Source organism: Pteronotus mesoamericanus, unplaced genomic scaffold, assembly GCF_021234165.1.
Source record: "Pteronotus mesoamericanus isolate MK-2021 breed Mesoamerican mustached bat unplaced genomic scaffold, CSHL_Meso_final contig_74, whole genome shotgun sequence".
NCBI classification, from domain to species: Eukaryota; Metazoa; Chordata; class Mammalia; order Chiroptera; family Mormoopidae; genus Pteronotus; species Pteronotus mesoamericanus.
The window spans coordinates 39,565,952-39,585,320 of NW_026555247.1; the positions used below are offsets into that span (position 1 = coordinate 39,565,952).

General features: G+C 37.9%; 1 protein-coding gene across 2 annotated transcripts in view; it reads left to right on the forward strand.

The window, feature by feature from the left end:
* CCDC102B (coiled-coil domain containing 102B) overlaps positions 1–19,369 on the forward strand; it is a 144,675-nt gene that overhangs the window by 115,595 nt on the left and 9,711 nt on the right. The window contains exon 7 of one of the 2 annotated variants that reach the window (XM_054583777.1): positions 5,932–6,035. In XM_054583777.1, the coding sequence (XP_054439752.1) occupies positions 5,932–6,035 (104 nt within the window). Of the gene's footprint in view, positions 1–5,931; positions 6,074–19,369 lie in introns of those variants that run through there. The other variant, XM_054583778.1, reaches the window with a different exon arrangement.

The following is a 19,369-nucleotide window of genomic DNA, read 5'->3' on the forward strand; positions in this document are numbered from 1 at the left end:
TTTACTTTGGATGAAATTAACACCAATTAAGTGTTCCTTATCAAGATGCCACACCATGAACACTTGTAATATTGCAGCCCCATGTGATCCAATGGAATCTTTAAGTATTCTCTCAGCTACAAAATTGCCACATAATATCCATATTATCATAGTGTTGATACTGCAGTTGCTATGGCACCCTGAACAAATTCTCAGCATAGTCCCTCAGGGCCCAAATTAAGAGTCACCAGCATCGTAGGATGTCAAGTGCTTCACTTCCACTGATTATGATGCTGGTTTGTTGTTGAAAAGAGAAACAGCTCTTGAGCTGGAATAAACTGTTTAATAGAATGAGTTGTATATAAATATCAGTCATTTAAGATTTTCTAGGTTAATACATTTTAAAGTAATGCCAACACTTTTTAGGTTTATTAAGGCATTGTTGTCCACTTATCCTTCTAATTCTTTAAAAATATTGAACAGTTCACTATAGAGAGAAAGCAATTCTAGATTCAAGTGATGCAATTTTTTAAGATAAAATTCTTAAGAACTCTGGAATCACTGGATATATATTTTTTTGCTTTTGGGGGATTTTATTTATTTATTTTTTTAGAGAGAGGGGAAGGGAGGGAAAAAGAGGGAGCAAAACAACGTGTGGTTGGTTGCTTCTCACATGTCCCCACTGGGGACCTGGCCCACAACCCAGGCATGTGCCCTGACTGGGAATCCAGCATCAGTCCACTGAGCTACACTAGCCAGGGGGAAATCATTAGATATATTCACTTGACTTAATTCTAGAGTATCTACAAAAGAGTCAATTTTTGTTTGGATATATATGTGTATATATGTGTGTGTGTATATATACATAAAAGCAACCGAAATGTCTGCCACATTTATTATTTTAACATCTTTACTGAGATCTAGTTCGTGTATCATACAATTCACCTATTTAAAGTGTTCAATTCAATTCTGTGGGTTTTGGCAAAATAATAGTTGTGCAATAATTACTACCACCTAATTTTAAACCCTTTCCCCAAAAGAAACTGCATACCTATTAGCAGTTTCCCCATTCTCCCTTTACCCTCAGCACTTGGCAAGCACTAATCTGCTTCCTGTCTCCATGGGGCTACCTATTCTGGACATTTCACAGAAATGGACTCATGGGATATATGGCCTTTTGTCACTAGCTTCTTTCACTTAGTGTCAGGTTTTCAAGGGTCATCCATATTGTAGCTTAGAACAACACTTTCTTCTTCTTATACTCACGTAATGTAACACTGGATGGGTATACCACAGTTTTTCTTCATTCTTCAGCTTGTTGGTATATGGGTTGTTTTTGCTTTTTGACTACTATGAATAATGCTGAATAAATTTTCATATAGATGTATGTTTTTAAGGGCCACCGAACTATTTTTCTAAAGTGGCTGCAACATTTTACAATCTCACAAGCAATGTCAGAAGGTTCCAGCTTCTCCATGTTCTCACCAAGACTTGCTGGAGTCTGCCTTGTCATTTTATCATTCCTGCGGAGGTGAAGGGGCATCTCTTCATGGTTTTAATTTGAATCTCCCCAGTGATGTATTGTGTCGGTCCTGTTTTCATGCACTTTTTGGCCATTTCTATTTTCGTTGATAAAAATATGTATTCAGATCCTTTGCCTAGTTTTCACTGGGGTGTTTTTTAAAATTTTTGAGTTATCTTTTGTATATTCTGCATATGAATGCCTCCTCAGGTGCATGATTTGCAGATTTTTTTTCTCATTATATAGATTGTCATACCAGCTTTTTGACAGTTTTATTTGGAGCATAAAACTTAAATTAGACTTCTATGCCTAATTCAATGCCATGAGGATTTACTTCTGTGTTTTCCTCTAAGAGTTTTACAGTTTTAGCTCTTATATTTAGATTTGTGATCCATTTTGAGTTGATTTTTAATAAATGAGGTCTGAGGTAGACATTCATACTCAATTTTTTGCTTTTGGATATCTAGGTGTCCCAAGATTATTTATTCTAGAGGTTACCCTTTTCTCTTTGGAATATATTGGCACCCATGCCAAAATCCCATTGCCCGTAACTGTAATAGTTTCTTTCTGGACTCTGGACACTGGACCCAATTTTATTCCATTGGCCTAAATATTTATTCTTCTGCCAGTAAAACATTGTCTTGATTACCATAGCTTTTTAGTGAGCCTTAAAATTAAGACGCTTCAGATCTCCAAGTGTATTTTTTCTAATTCTTTTATTCATGTTTTCATACTTTTTCTTTGGTTAAGAATGTTGAGCTCTACCATAGATTTCCACATGTGTTCCCAGAGAGAAAGCAACAGTAATACCAAAGCATAGCCCCTAGGAAATCATCCTGGTTTTAGGTTGCAAAGGTGACAGTAAAAACTTTGGGAAAACAATTGCTTCACATCATTAGGAGTGTAATTTTCATCATTCCATTCACTGTAAGGAATAGAACCTAAAGCAAACTGTCTTCAAGTCTCCAAAAACTATAGTTTCCCCCAAATGGGAATCTCTTAAATCTGAACCTGTTCCATTCATGTAGAATTACCCAATTTAACCAATTCACTTATAAGCAAATGTTTTACCATTTGCACTGAGGAGTTCAGTGGACTGATTGAGTTATTCAGCTGAGATACACGCATGTTATTTTCATTAACCCTCTCTATACAACAATTGCATTGCTACCTTAGCTCATAGAAAAGTTATAGTTTATAGACCTCAAAGGTCAGTGAGTCATCAGCAATACATGTATGCAGGGCTAGTTTCTTCAACATTTCTTAAGCATTTTAATGGCTGTTCAGTAGACAACTTCAAATGGAAAATATTCAAGAGGAATTTAAGAGCCAGTCTCACAAAAGCTTGAAAGTCCTGTGAAATTCAATGATGTATGTATAAAAAAATGCCGGTGTGGAAACTAGGAAACTAAGAAGTCTAGTAAATCACACCTATCATCACAGGTTACAAGACCACAGAACATTTTGTATTCTGTTAAGATCAGATCACATTTTAGTTTTTAATACCTTAGTAATAATTACTTGGAATCATTGAATTTAATTCATCCATAAATTTCTATGTAGGTAGTAAATCAGATACTATAATTAAAGACTTCTAATTATTACAACATTGAAAAATACGTGTAACACAAACTATATAGTTATCAAGTTTCTCAAAATGCTACCACTTTCCATCACCAAGAAGCTTAAGTAAAATGTTCCTGTTGACTTCGCTGATTTTTTTCAGGTGAAGAGCGCATTGTGATGTAATTCTTAATAAAATTATCTAGAGTATTTCAGTTCCAGTGATAAATATCTGTCCAAGAGTTAGTCTTAAGTATTCGAAGTGGGCGCGTTGTCATGCCTGCTCATCGCTTACGAAGGCTCTGTGTCGCATGAGCTGGGTTTAGGGCATCCGCAAACACAAAATTTACCTGAATCTGCGCCATCATCGCTCATTAGCTTCATTACATTGCAAGCGGGACAGATTATAAAGACACCGACTGCGGGTGCCCTGGAGCAGAATCGGAGCAGATTGGCCAGCAGGACTTGCCAGAATGCCCGGCGCGCAACATGTCACTTCAGTTTCTGTGACAGAAATTGGTCTTGGTCAATTGCTAATGGAAAGATGTATCAAAACCGATGATCAGTGGTTTCCGGTTAGATTTATGATACAAATCATGTGCTGCTGTTTGCAACAACTAACATGCTTTTCTACTCTTGTCTTTGTTTCATTTTGTTTTCCTTTTTTTTTTTTTGGATGATAGAAATTAGTATTTTTCAGGAATCGCCCCTTCTTTTTAGCTGAAGTCATTGCCTCCATACCACCAAGCCTTAAGACTATAGCTGGGAACCTGTTATAGTGCCAGCCTGACCAGATTATAAGATAGAGTTGCAATATATTTTTCTTGAATCGTAAATTTTTGGCAATCCACTCAGATTCTAGGCCGACTGTCTGGGGCCTTACCAGAGTAGCAATAGGAATAAAGCAATTATTCTGTACTCATGGTAAATATTGAACTGGATTTATCTGGCATATAAATGTAGAATGCTGCTGATATAGAACTTTAAAAATTATGCTCTACTTTCTTGGCAAAATTTTTTAACACAGTGGAAGGACATCTGTTGCTTTAGCCTATCCAGCATCCATTTATTCTTTTTGTAAAAAACATGAAAATACTATTCCAAGCACATGAAATCGATGGATGAACAAAGTGTTTATTCCTTAAGCATGGAACTTGCATGCCAGTGGAGAAAGATCAGGACAGTTCATACATAAATCACATGGCTGTCAGAAAGAACATATATCAGTGTTCTTGTTTAGGGTGCCAAATACAGCATTAAATATGGTATTGGCCTCCCATGTGAGTAAGTACATAAAAGATGTGAGAGAAAATGAATCGTTTAGTTATCTGGGGAGAGCTACAGCCTGAAAACGACTACTATGATGTCGTTGGACCAAGTGATGAAGGTAAGTGGCAGGTAGGATGGAGCACCGAAGGGAAACGCCATGCGTCTTCCCACAGCATGTTCCGAGGGCCGGCAGCATCAGCACCACCCAGGAACCTGGCGACGTGACATGCACTTGAGCCCCACCTGAGACCAACTGAATCACCATTTGCACCTTGGGCAGTTTTCACAGCACTTCAACTATACTTAAAATTAGTTTAAAAATACATTTATCTTTTACTGTAAATTTTATAAAGTCTTGGCACAGATTTAGAAAATATTAGGCTCTAAAAAGCTCCAGTATTTTGCTATTTTTTAAAATAATTTTACATAAGAAATGTTATGCAGTACTCACAATGTTGTAAGGAAATTTTTTAAACTTGAGTGACATAAAGTAGCGTGAAGAAAGCTAAATAAACATTTTAGTGTCTGCAGAATGTTCTATTAGAGTGATGCACTGTAATTAAATATAATCCTTTTAGTAACCATTAAGGTCAGATTGACTTTTTCATGATCATACTAAAAAAATGTACATAGGAGCTTGTATGTGTTTCTGATATTTTTTTTCAGACATTTCAATACACAAGGAGTGAAAAAACATGAATGTTAAGACTTTTGGATACATGTCCAAGATGCATTGCCAAATTTATATTCTCTGATTACTCCACTTTTGAGTATAATAAGATAACTTTTACTTATTTAAGTGTTACAGTCTGTTCAAATTCTAAAGCTTTTCAGTAGTTAAAACAGAATATCCTTTAAATATGTACCAGTACCTGTCTATGAGAAAGCTTTTCAAGGAGTTATCATATACCCCATATTTGTATACATATATTAAAATAAAAAATGATAGCATAAAAGCCAAAAATTTACAATCGAAAAAAATGGTAAAAATATCATTATTCATAACTAAATCACTTAGGAGCTATCCTTGGAATTGACACTGTAGCGCCAAATAAGTGTGGTTTTTTTTTAAAGTAGATATTTAGGAAAGAAGATGAAAATGCAAAATAAGAGGAGTTTCTAGAAAAATGTTGGTCAAACATTATTTTTAGCCTATCACTTTATTGTTCTAATTTTGTCTTGATCATATTGCTTAAATGTGCACTTCTAGGCATGTGATGGTGTGTATGAAGCAAGGGCTGAAGGAGCACCATGCAGACAGGCACACGCTATGGCCACTCACGAGGCTTGTGACATTCCCAGAATCATGGCAATAATGAGCACACATTCCAGGACTGGGACCGAGGCCGAAGAGCAGGTTGAAACGGGGGGAGAGCGCCGAGGCAGAGAAGAAGCTGTCAAATATTCGAGAGTCCACGTAGATGTTCATTTTGCATTAATTCTATCATGGAAAGATAAATGAATATTGCCATATATTCATGCACATATACACAAGAAGCTTATGCATAATAAGAACGTGCCATGCAAAACATAGACCTTGTTTTTAAAAGGATTTTCTTGGTCATTTTTAAGTCAAGCATTTTCTCCTTTGTTTTCAGCTCGATGATGCCCTAAATCAGATCCGTAAGCTCCAGAGGTTGCTGGATGACCAGAAAGAAGCAAATGAAAACTTGGAAACAGAACTCAAGCACTTACAAAACCGGTAATTATCACACACACACACACACACACACACACACACACACATTGTTCAATTCAAGATTGGGAAGTTAGGCAAGAAAATCTTGGTATTGTTTTTCATATTTTTCTTAAATATCGGTATCATTATTTTCATTAACTAAAATATTAATGAAAGAAGCTTCTAACTCTTACTATTTTTTGCCTAGTAGATGTTATATATTATGTTAAAGAAATTTGAGTATTTAAAAATGACTTTGATTTTAAAAGGCGTGGATTTTCTTTTTTGAAAATAGTTTATTGTTTATGCGATTACAGTCATCCCAATTTTCTCTCCCCACCCCCCTCCACCCAGCCCTCCCCCCGCTTCCATAATCGACCCCCACACCATTGTCCATGCCCCATGGGTCCTTCATGGATGTTCTTCAACTAACCCCTTCACTGCCTTCAGTCGGTCCCCAGCGCCCCCTCCCTTCCGACAGCTGTCAGTCTGTTCCCTGTTTCCATGCCCTGGGCTCTGTTTTGCTCATTAGTTTATTTTGTTCATTAGATTCCTCTTATAAGCAAGATCATATGGTATATGCCTGGAAAATCCCATAACACCAATTCAGAAGAATTTATGCACCCCATATTCATAGCAGCGCTATTTGCAATAGCCAAGATTTGGAAACAGCCTATGTGCCCTTCAGTAAATGGATGGATAAATGAAACTGTGGTATATATACACAATGAGGTATGCAGCAGAAGGAAAGAAGGAACTCCTATCTTGTGCAACAATATCGATGGAACTAGAGACTACAATGCTAAGTGAATAATAAAAGATGTAGAATTTCTGAAAGGCAGAAGGTGCTTCCAGAATACATAAAGCAGAAAGAATTATAATACATGCAAGAAAAAATAAGTCGTAAACCATACAATTTGTTGGGTAGTTGATAAAAGACGCAGTTTATTAAGTAAAAGTAATGGTTTATTAATTGATAGGCATGGGCATATGTCTTTTTTATGGATGTGGTAGGGGTGACATGTTGTGTGAAAAATGTTTTCACCCTAGAGAGGTGACAATAAATGTGGTCTAATTCTTGATACAAAGCAAAAGTGTGCAGAGGTGTCAATGTGATTTGTACTATATGGACAAGGTGAGATTTGCACTCTAATTTATACTAATATCCCCAGAAAAGTAATTGATTTTCTGTAATTGAAGCCAAGAAAAAGCAGTAAGTGCCTCGCAGAAACTGAAAAGGCTTTTGCCTTTGTCTGGGTAGACATTTGGTAGTAAAGCCACAGAAGAGCCCACAGCATTGGAAAGTATTATCCAGGTATAAATCAGGCTGAAATAAAGCTGTGATTTCCTTCTGAGTTGAATGAACAAAGCCAAGTATAAACTTGTACTTAGAGGAATATTTCCTTAAGACCTTTTGATATAGTATAGAATACTGCTTCATATTTAAGTTTAGTTTTTAAGATAAAGAAACTAATATTAAAAAGACTCTACGTAAACTTACAAAGTTATTTCCAAATGAAACCAATCTGTAAAATTTAATTCAGTTAAAAATATGACTGGTCTTCCTCATCCCTCTCCCCATTAATTAGTGGGAAAATGAAAACTTACTAACTGATTAGTGAATAAAGCTTACTTTTATACAATTAATTGGCTTGTCTCTTTCTAAAAGTCTCTGTCATCCACTGAGCCTTTCTGACTGCCCCGTGTCTTTCTCTCACTTGGAGGAAGGTCTGCCTCGCGGGGAGGGGCACACAGAGCCCAGCCGCTGGCCTTGCCCTGGCCCCTGCCTGTGTGCTGCAGAGGGCGTGCTGGCCTGTGTGGTTAACGTCTGATCTACGTTTCCATGACGAAGCGGGACTCGCTTCCTTTTGTTTGACATTCCTCTTGTGAACTGGTTCCATCTTGACTGTTTCTGATGTAGCCTCTGTTGTCTCCCATCCCATCCGCTACAAACCACCTGACGGAGGGGCGCACCCATCTGGAACCTTCAGTGTGGACTCTGGGAGGGGCTCTCATCTCAGCCATGAACGAGCACGGAGTGCAGCTCTGAAAAGGTCAATGCCCCCTCCTCCGGCTGACCGTGAGGCTCTGCTTTTCTGTGCCCATGCCACACACTGGTGTGGGGGCAATGAGAGGCCTCCTTCCCAAGATCCCAAATACAGGTGGAAAACAAGAGTCTCCCTGCACCCGGTCCTAACTTACCTTTTGTACCAATTCCTTCCACACAATCCATCTCCAGACCAAAGCACATAAAAGGGAAATTAAAAACTCTCCTGGAAAGTTTATTCTTCCCACAATCCCAGAGCCAAAAAGAAGTGGCTATTCATCTTCTCATTGTGTCATGTCCTATATGTACCATGTCCACTCTAGAGCTAGACTATTGTGTTAAGCATATTGAACATATTATCTTGATATTGACTCTTGTTGTAGGTACCACAGACAAGGCTACTATTCATTCTTGATCCTTCCATATGTTGATTCATTTAATCCTCATAAGACTCTGTGCTGGGGCCTATTGTTTTCCTAACCCAAAAGAGGAAATTGAGGCACAGCAGGTTAAGTGAACGGGCTGTGGAAGAAAGCACTGGAAGAGGGCTAAGCCTCACTCAGGAATGGAATTTGCTTAGTGGATCTTTGATTTGTACAGATAATGGTTTAAGACTGTTCTTTGCTTCAATGATTTCCCTATTAAATGATGGAGACAAAAACATTGTTTTTAGTTATATTTCGCTATATAGCAAATTATACCAAATATTAGTAGCCAATGACCAATGATTCTTACTATTCAAGATTCTGTAGGTTGACTGTGCTTGAAAAGTTGGCTCTCCCCCTGTGTGTGATATTGGCATTGGCTTGGTCACTTTTGAGCTTACATTCAACTCAGAGTTTGGCACTGGGAAGTCAAAGGTGGCCTTACTCAGATGTCTGTGTCCTGGAGCTTTTTCTGCATGTGGTTAGTTTCTCATCACTGAGTAGTGCAGTCTGTGCTTCTGAAATGGTAGCTGGTTCCCAAGAGGGTAAAGTGGATTTTAGCTTTAGCCTCTGGATCCCTGCTGGCCCTCTTAGCCACTCTTCCTTCAAAATAAGTGGTCACACTCCAAAGCCAGACAAAGACACTACAAAAAAGAGAATTATAGGCTGACATCCCTGATGGACACAGATGTAGAAATCCTCAACAAAATATCAGCAAACTGAATTCAGCAATACATGAAAAAGATCATGCACCACTGTCAAGTGTGCTTTATTCCTGGGATGCAAGGTTGGTTCAGTATCTGCAAATCAACTAACATGACACACCACATAAATAAAACATAGGGCAAAAATCATATGATCCTATCAACAGATGCAGAAAAGGTGTTTGACAAAATCCAACATCCATTATGATAAAAAGAACTCTCAGCAAAGTGGGAGAAAGGATGCACACCTTAACATAGTAAAGGCTATATATGATAAATCCACAGCTGACATACTCCGTAGTGAAAGCTGAAAACCTTCTTTTTTCTAAGATCAAGAATAAGACAAAGATATCCACTTTTACCACAGTTAATCAACATAGTATTGGAAGTCCTAGCCAAAGAAATCAGATAAGAAAAAGCAATGAAGGCATCCAAATTGGAAAGGAATAAGTAAAACTATCATTATTTGCAGATGACATAATACTATAGAGAATCTTAAAAATTCTACCCAAAAACTATTAGAACTGATCAATGAATTCAGTAAAGTAGCAACATGCAAAATTAATATTTAGATATCAGTAGATTGCAAACTATCAGAAAGAGAAGTTAAGAAAACAATCCCATTTACAGTTACATGAAAAAGAATAAAGTACCGAGGAATGAATTTAATCAAGGAGGTAAAAGACCTCTACTGTGAAAACTGTGAGACATTGAAGAAAGAAACTGAAGAAGAGTCAAATACATGAAAGGACATGTTGTGCTCAAGGATAGGAGGAATTAACATCATTAAAGTATCCTTACTATGAAAAGCAATCTACCAATTCAATGCAAGCCCTATCAAAATACCAATACTATTTTTCACAGACAAAGAATAAATTAATCCTAAAATTTTTTTGGAACCATAAAAGATTCTGAAAAACACAAAAAGATTTAAGAAAACACAAAGTGGGAAGTATCATACTACCTGATATTGAACTATACTATTAATACAAGGCTATAGTAATCGAAACAGCATGGTACTGGCATAGAAACAGACACATAAATCAATGGAACAGAATAGAGAACTCACAAATAAACCCTCACCTATATGGTCAATTAACCTATGACAAAAGAGGCAAGAGCATATAATGGGGTAAAGACAATTTATTCAATAAATGGTGTTGGGGAAACGGGACAAATACATGGCAAAAAATAAAATGACCACTTTGTTATACCATATACAAGAATAAACTCAAAATGGATTAAAGACAAATATAAAACCCAAAACCATAAAATTTCTAGAAGCAAACATAGGCAGTAAACTCTTTGAGATCACTCTTCACAATATTTTTGGATATGTCTCCACAGACAAGGGAAACAAAAGAAAAAAATAAGTGGGACTATGTCAGACACAAGTTTTTGCACAATGAAGGAGGCCAAAAAAACAAAAGGACAACCTACTGAAGGGAAAAAGATATTTGCCAATGATACATCTGATAAGAGGTTAATATTCAAAATACGTGAGGAGATCCTTCAACATAACACCAAAAAACCCCAATATGATTAAAAAATGGGCAGAGGACCTGAACAGACATTTCTCCAAAGAGGACCTACACATGGTCAATAGACATATGAAAAGATGCTCAACATCACTGATTATCAGGGAATGTAAGCATAGTTTATATTGAACAACCTAAAAAAAGATTTGCAGTAGGGAAATTTAATATTTTATTGCAATGCCACAGATTTATGTAAAATGTGAAGAAATATATACAGAAAATTGTTTTGCCATTGGTGATTGTCATGTTTTTAATAATGCCTATCTTACAACTTGACTCTTACAGAGATTAATAAAAGTCTACAGCAGAAAGGAGCTGTTAGACAGTTGATTTTTAAGCAGGCTGTTGAAAATATGGTCTTGTCTCCACATCCCAAGAGGAGCTGTTACCCAGACTTTAAAGATGAGTATAGAGCTAATATACACATTGTGCACATTTCATTCCAAAATGCAAAGACCTTTGGTGCCCTAGCCCAGCCCTAGCTTGTTTTGAGGAACAAAAATGTGATTGTTGTGGGAAAGAAAATAATCTCCAAAGCATTCTTGCCTCGGTTGGTGTACAGCTCCTCCCACTGTGTATGAACTTGGAGTGGAAAGCTTCAGAATGGTTATTTCTGATTTCAGTACATTTTTTTCTGTTAACACAATCCATTTCTAAATCATTGCCTATTTTTGTGTACTTCTAAAATTTTCTCAGTACCCACTTTCTCCCTTGATACTACATTTATTACTCAGTAAATTAATTCCAAATGAACAATGATTTGTGATAAACTAATTAGGACTGAATCCTTATTTTGGTAGAACTCCATCATCTTGGAATTTCTGTTTTCCAACATTCCTCAATTCCTTGCCTTTATCTTTAGTGCTTAATTACCTAGTATATCACTCCTAATGTAATACAATGATATTATTCATAGCAGAAATTTTAGTCCTTCCATTTTAATTCAAGCCTTTCCTTTTTCTGCTTTAAAAAAAAATCATCTTTATGTTCCATGGACACAATATTTTTTTAACCTCTTTGAAAGTAATAGGCAACTATTTACTTTTATTCTGTTTCTTTTCCTTGTTTCTTTTCAATTACAGTTCTCTTATTTGCTGGTTCCAACGTTCATCCACCGTTCTCGCTCTCCCAGCTTCACCCAGGACTGGGAGGCTGTGCCCTCGGGTGACCCTCCGCTTTCTCTGAGGCTGTCGTCTCTTGCTTTATTTCTAGGCCACGTTTTCCAGTGGGATCGTGGGAGGCTCTTTTCTTCTTTTCAGAAGGCTTGGCTCCTGACCACCTCCAAATTCGCCAGTGTTCTGGGGAAGCTGGTCTTTGAGTCTTGAGTTTTTCATTCCAGTGCCTTGTGGTCCCTGGAAGCCCATCTCCTTTCCTCTGGGCCCCGCCCAGCGGCGGTTTTGTGCCCAAGCGAAGTCTCCTACAAATGCTCTCTTCTCCAGGAAAAGAACAAAGAGCGACTGGTGGCCATGAGCTCACACCCACAGGGCTCTCCCATCTCCGCAGTCTTAGCCCATCTAGGTCTGTGGCACCTGGACATTTGAGACGCCTTCAGAAATATGACTGTGCAATTCGGCCATTTATTTTCTAGCTGTTGTTGGCAGTAGCCTTGGCCTGGGGTGATCTGTTTTCTCTTATTTTGAGCAGAGTTCCCATCAATTAAATTTAAACTCATATGATGTCACTTTTTTTTCTTAGTTATAAAATACAGGTTTCATATTCTGATTTCATCCTCCTAGGATTACTCTGCCTGCTAATCTGAGTAGTATTGCGGAACGTCATTTTGGATATGCTTTTTTGGGTCTCCTCAGTAGTGATTCATTTGAAGATATTAGCCCTTCGGCTGCAGAAAACCAGATGGTTGTGGAATACTCCAGAGTGTCTGCTTTAATGGTGTGCTATGTGGGAGACACTGGGAAGTTCTCATATTGGTGTGTTGCAGGGAGACAGCTGTCTGCCTTCAGCCCCTTCCTACTCAAGTTCTCTCCCCCCATTGCAGAGACCTCAGGCAGGCAAACGAGCAATGCCTTCCAATTCACCAGGTCCTTGGGTTCAGAAGGGCATGTCTGGAATAAAAACTACAGGGAGGCACACACAGTTTCCATGAAGGCCTTCGTAGGCGGCTGAGCCAGGACCTGCAACAGGGGAACCAAAGTCCCCCATCAGTCAGGTCTGTGTCTTTGCCCACAGCACCTGCCCTGTCCATCAATGTGTGACCCCACCCCGGTTTGCACTCCCATGGGTCTGGTGGAAATCAAAACATGAGAAGCACCCCCTGGGAGCTGCCCCTCTGTGCCCATAACGCTGTACGAATTCTTACCTAGACGGGGGTCCGAGAACGGGGAGAGCAGATGCAGGGAAGGGCGAGGGGCGGGCACGGGGCGGGGCGTGGGTAGCTCAGAGCACCCTCCTCCATTTTCCCAGATTCACGGCTGGGCCTCTTTTGTATGGAACATAAATGGGTGTTACTTTGAGTCAATCTGAGGGTTTTGTCTTTTAGAAAAGGGTGTAAAATATTAATAAAAAATGTCATAAATAAATTAGCAAGCTTTCTTATCCTTGCTTGTGCATGTTGGCTGCTGTCCGCTCTCTGGTCTCCTGCAGGTTCCTGCTTCCCCAGGCTTCGGAGCTCTGTGCTGATTTTGTTTCTACTAAGAGTCATTGTGATTATTTTATGAAATCTTGGAAAACAATTACATTTTAAATATCCCCCAGATGAAGACATGTTCATTTTTATATTTGCCTCTGTTCTCGCTGTTCTTCTACAAATACACAAGTAAAAATATAGAAGCTGGAGATAAAAATGCATAGTTTTTTTATCCTGATTTTATTGATAACCATTAAAGCTTTAGGTTTAAATCAATGATAAACATTATTGATGTTCATAAATGATCAACCCATACCACAATTTCCATATTCTTGAATTCCTAAAATTATGTCACTGTTCAGGCGATGGAAGTCTATTTGTGTGTCCACGTGTCTTGGGGACAGTTCCTCAAGTACTTTTTTCTTTTATCTTTTCTTTCCAGTTAATAGTCATAATATTATACACACTTAAACTTCTAACAAGGATCATAGTGAAATTCACATTTATTAATTTATACACTGGGGGTTAGACCCAGGGTAGTGTTTTTAGACCATACATTATTTAAAGTTGTTTTTCGTTAAAAGGAAATACCCTAATGTAAGTATATAGTTAACTTCAATGTAATTGTAAAGAATACATTTAGCTTGTATGGTTAAGTGTTTAAATTTCAGCTGAGGAAAATTTTAGATGCAGTGCTATTTGTTACATGTTTTTACTTTTCTGTGTTTTCTTTCCACCTTGTGATCATCAATTATTCCTTCAGCAATGCCAATATGTGTTTGCCCTGCCTTTTTTGTTCTGCACTATGTTCTCTCTAAATATTTTAAGCATTTAGTTTTTTTGCCGTCTGAATTATGACAGTTTTTCAAGTTTGTTAAGTTTTTATTGTTGCTAGCACTCTTATTCAAGACAACTTTAAAATCTCTTTTACTGGCTTTGGTTTATCTTTCTCTTATCTCTAATATTAGTCATTATCTAATCATAGCCTTTCCTTCTAATGCCTCATGTCTCCATCTTAAAGGCCATTTCAATTGCATTTTTTTTGCGGTGGGGGGGCGGATGGTGATGCCTCACAGAGTTAAATACACACACAATTTCAAAATCTAAGTTTTCTTGGAATGTTTACTCTATTCTGACTTCCTTTCCCTTTCTCATAGTTTTTGTTCAATCAAATGTCCTTGCTGCCCATTTTCTTCTATTAACTGTTTTGTCGATTTAAATTTTCTTATATGAAGTGACATATATTCAGGTCCAATTTCCTACATTTTTATAAATTCACTTTCTAGAACTTTGTGTAGAATGCATAACTTGTGGTCCCAATGGAATAGAGAAAACCTGATGAGCTCAAAATTATAACAGAAATGGCCGTTACCTTGACAATTTAGATGGTGAGTCATAGGGATGAGGGATAAGAATAAAATTTGTTCCAGCTGTTGACTTTCAAGCGATGAGAACTGTAGCAATTGGGCAGTTAGTCATACTTGAAATGCTCTGGCACCCTCCTATTAAAATACCTATCACATGTTGCAAAATCTTAAAAGGCTTCCGCAACACAGGGAAATGGCGTGCTGAAATTTTCCGGTGGGGCCTGAGCGAGGCGCTTCTGTCGGGAAGCGTCAGGAGCGGATGGCCGACTCCTGCACGGCCTGGCGCTTTGGTTCCTCCTCCCTAGCGCTGCCTCAGCTCCGTGCCTGCTTCCTGTCCTTTAGTTTCTCTCCACCCTTTGTTTCAGAAGAGTGTGCATTTCATAGGCGGCTTTTAAGTGGCCAAATGAGTGATTGCCCCTTCCCCCTTTGCTTTCTATCATTTTCTGCCAAATTCTCTCCTCTTCTTACAACAGGAACTCTTGGCAAAGAAAGAAAGAATATGAACTACTTCAGGGGATGTGGCATAAATAGTTGACTTCTGGCCATGCATGTTACAGGTTTTCTGCTTGGCCTTGATGGTGGTATGCTTCCTACCACAGTTTTTATACTATTATAATCCAAGTTCGGTACTTTGAGTCTCATCTAGCCACAAATTCATAAAGTTATGCAGATATGGTTAACTGCTAACATGTTTCTTCAGTGTTTTGTGGTCTAGACTTATGCTTAAGTGGCTCTAGGTCATTTAAATGTTAGTTGGGATTTAATACAGGGCATGGGCAATACTGAATGATTGATAATAAAGCAGTGAAACAAATTATCTTAAGAATAAGTACAGAAAATATGTTTAATGTGCAGAATATTTTCTCATTCCTAAGATTTTCCTGGTGGCTTCTACAGCAGGTCAGATCAGCAGATTTGCGTTACTAAAGAATATTAAGTTTCCTCTAAAAAGGAGCTGACCCATCCTCTATTCTACTCAATTTCCAGCTTTGAAAATTAAATTTTCAAACAGCACTGGGTAACAGAAATACAATGTGATCAAGGTACAAGCCATGTAAAAGACTGCAAAAGAATTTGATGAAATAAACTGTAATAATATAGTGTATTTAGCCCAACATATGCAATGTATTACCATTATCAATATGCAATAAATATAAAACATGAGATAAACAAATGGAAAGGTTTTCTATGCTTGTGCAAAAAATAATATTGTTAAAATGTCCATATGACCCAAAGCAAACTACAGATTCAATGCAACTCCTATCAAAATTCCAATGGCATTTTTCACAGAAATAGGAAAAAAAAAAACAAAAACCTAAGATCTTTATGGAATCACAAAAGGCTCTGAATAGCCAACAAATCTGGAGGCTATGCACTCTGTGATTTCAGACTATGTATTACAAAGTTAATGTAATCAAAATATTATGGCATTGGCATAAAAAGACTCATAGATTAATGGAACAGAACGGAGAGCCCTGAAATAAACCCACATGTATCTGGTCAATCAATTTGCTACAAAAGAGCCAAGAATATGAGATAAGGAAAAGACAGTCTCTTCAGTAAATAGTGTTGGGACAACTGGACATGAAAAAGCAGGAAAAGGATGACTCAAATGAGCTCAAAATGGCATGAAGGTTTGAATGTAAGTCCTAAAACCATAAGTCGCCTAGAAGAGAACACAGGTAATAACCTTCTAGACATTGGTCTTGATGCTAATTTTGTGAATCTGACTTCTAAAGCCAAGGCAACAATGGGAAAAATAAACAAGTTGGGCTACATTAAACTAAAAAGTTTCTGCCCAGCAAAGAATACCATCCACAAAAGAAAAGCCAGCCTACTGAATGGGAGAAACTACTTGCAAATCACATATCTGATAAAGGGTTAATATTGAAGATATATGAAGGAAACTTATAAACCCAATAGCCAAAAACCCCAGAAAATCCAATTTAAAAATGGGCATAAGATCCAAACAGACAATTTTCCAAGAAGACATACCGGTGACCAACAGACACGCGAAAAGATGCTGAACATCGCTGATCATTGGGGAAATGCAAATGAAAAGCCACAGTGAGGTATCACCTCACACAAGTTAGAATGCCTATTATCAAGAGTACAAAACATAACAAATGTTGGCGAGGATGTGGAGAAACAGGAACCCACAGCTGTTGGTGACAATGTAAATTGGTGCAGCCCCTGTAGGAAACAGTATGGAGAAGCCGCGAAACTTTGAAGTAGAACTACCATATGGCGCAGCAATTGCCCTTCTGGGGATTTACCCAAAGGAAACAAAAACACTAATATGAGATGATATTTGCCAGCCTGTGTTCACTGCAGCATTATAGACAATAGCCAAGACATGGAAAACCAGAGTGTCTATTGATGGAATGGACGAAGAAGATGTGATGTGATATATATGTAGGCTGGATATATATATATATATATATACACATATGTGCATTCACAGAAAATGAAATCTTGTGATTTGTAATCATATAGATGCACTTTAAGGACACTTTGCTATGTGAAATAAGTAACAGAAAACAAACACCATGTGATCTCACTTACATGTGGAATCTTTAAAAAAAACAAACAAATGTAAAAACAAGCACAAGCTCATGGATTCAGAGAGGAAACGGCTGGCTGCCGGAGGAGGGGGTGGTTGGTGCGGGCTGGGCAAGATGGGCGAAGTGGGTCAAAAGGAACCAGCCCCTGCTTAGAAAGTAGGTCAGTGCCGGGGATGTGCTGAGCAGCGTGGGGACTCTGGATGGTAACACTGCATCGCACATTTGAAAGTTGCTAAGAGAAAACCTTAAAACTTCTCATCACAAGAACAATATATTTTTGTAACTATGTATGGTCCCAAATGTTCATGAGATTTACTGTTGTGATCACTTTGCAATATTTACAAATATGGAGTCATTACGCTGCACACCTAAAACTAATAAAATGTTATATGTAAATAATGCCGGAATAGAAAAGAAACGTTCCGTTAAAGTTTGTGTTTCTTTTGCACATGAGGCGGCACAGCCCTGTCAGGGGCAGGCACGTTCCTGTTACTCAGCAGACACTGGTGGCTTGTGGCCACCATCCTGGAAGGTGCAGAGCAAGCTGGAAGTCACTGAGGACCCAAATTCTTTCCTTCTGCAAGTAGCAATAAACATTTGAGGACAAGCAAGATTTCTTTTAATATTCACTCTATATTTCCCATATACACTTATCTATTTAAATAGATTATAATTTTTTTTTTAAAAAAGGAAAGCAAACTTTGAAGCCAGTGTCTATTCTAGATAAACTAAATTAACTCAGTGGTTTTCTGTTATATTACTTCTAGGCATTTGTAATAAGAAAATGTACATATTTTAAAACCATATATATGATTTTGGTTCTGCCCAGAAGGTATCCAGCCATACAATATGAAGATATAAGAAACAAGACATATTGTACACAGGTCAATGATGCCTCGGTCCCCTTCAAAGTAGGTATCTGGGGACCTCACACAGTTCCCTCAGTCGCCATTAACTGCCCCATCATGTTTTCCTGAATCTCACTGATGGTCTGAAATCTCTTCCCTCTCCAAGGTGATTTTAGTTGTGGGAAAAGCCAGGAGTCACTGGCCGCCAAATCTGGGCTGTAGGGAGGATGAGTCACGTGGGTGATTTGACATTTCACCAGAAAACTGCATGAGACGCGATGCATGAGGGGGTGCGTGGTCATGGTGAAGCTGCCAGTCACCAGCTGCCCATGGCTGTGGCTTTCTGAATCATTTGAATAGTTTCTGGAGAGAAATGTTCAAGCTTAACACAAAATTTGATGCAGATTCGTTGCTAGAATCACTCGATCATTGTGAATGCGACAGCCACACAGTACTCGTGCTCACTCAATGGTGTCTACGGCCCTCACTGACTACTACAATGGAGTCATAATCGTTCACACACGCATACTCCATTTCTCTCTCCCAGGCTGCCAGGTTACTTCGATGTCGCACAAACCTATTAACAATGGTTGGACTTTTCCCGGACAGACCTCACGTGTATATGTTTGTGTGTACATATGTGTATATAAATTGTGAGCCTTTGAAATAATTTTATCTTCCTTTGTACATGGCAAGCTCTCTTGAAGGGATCTCAGTTTAATTTCAATTTCTATTCTAACAATTACCACATTATTTGATCTTGGACAAATCACTTCTTTAAAAGCCATAATACTACTGATTGTATGGTTGTTATGGAAATTAGAATAATATATCTGTAAAACCTGGCATAATCCCTGGCATTTACTTTACAATTAACATAATAAAAAATTCCTCTTACATTGCAAAACCTTAATACATTAAGAATAGACAATATCAAGATGAGACTTGACAAATGGCTTAGTGATATGAGGGAGTCTCTGGGAAAATACAGCAGAGGAAGTAATAGAAATTACTTATCATCGACTAAATGTTGAGCCAGGAAGTAATGTCTTCACACATATTAACTTTTATTATCTTCACAATAAATCTTGAAAAACTTATTTCTGCTTAGAAATAATTTATCAAAAGCATTATTTGTGCTTCCTTCTTTTAATGTTTTATTTTTGTGGAATGGAAGTCTCTGGGTCAATAATTGCTGGACACAGGGGAACATCTCTTTGCATATCATGCTATATAGGTTTTTCCCTTTTCCTATGACAATGCATTTCTCCAATACTAAAT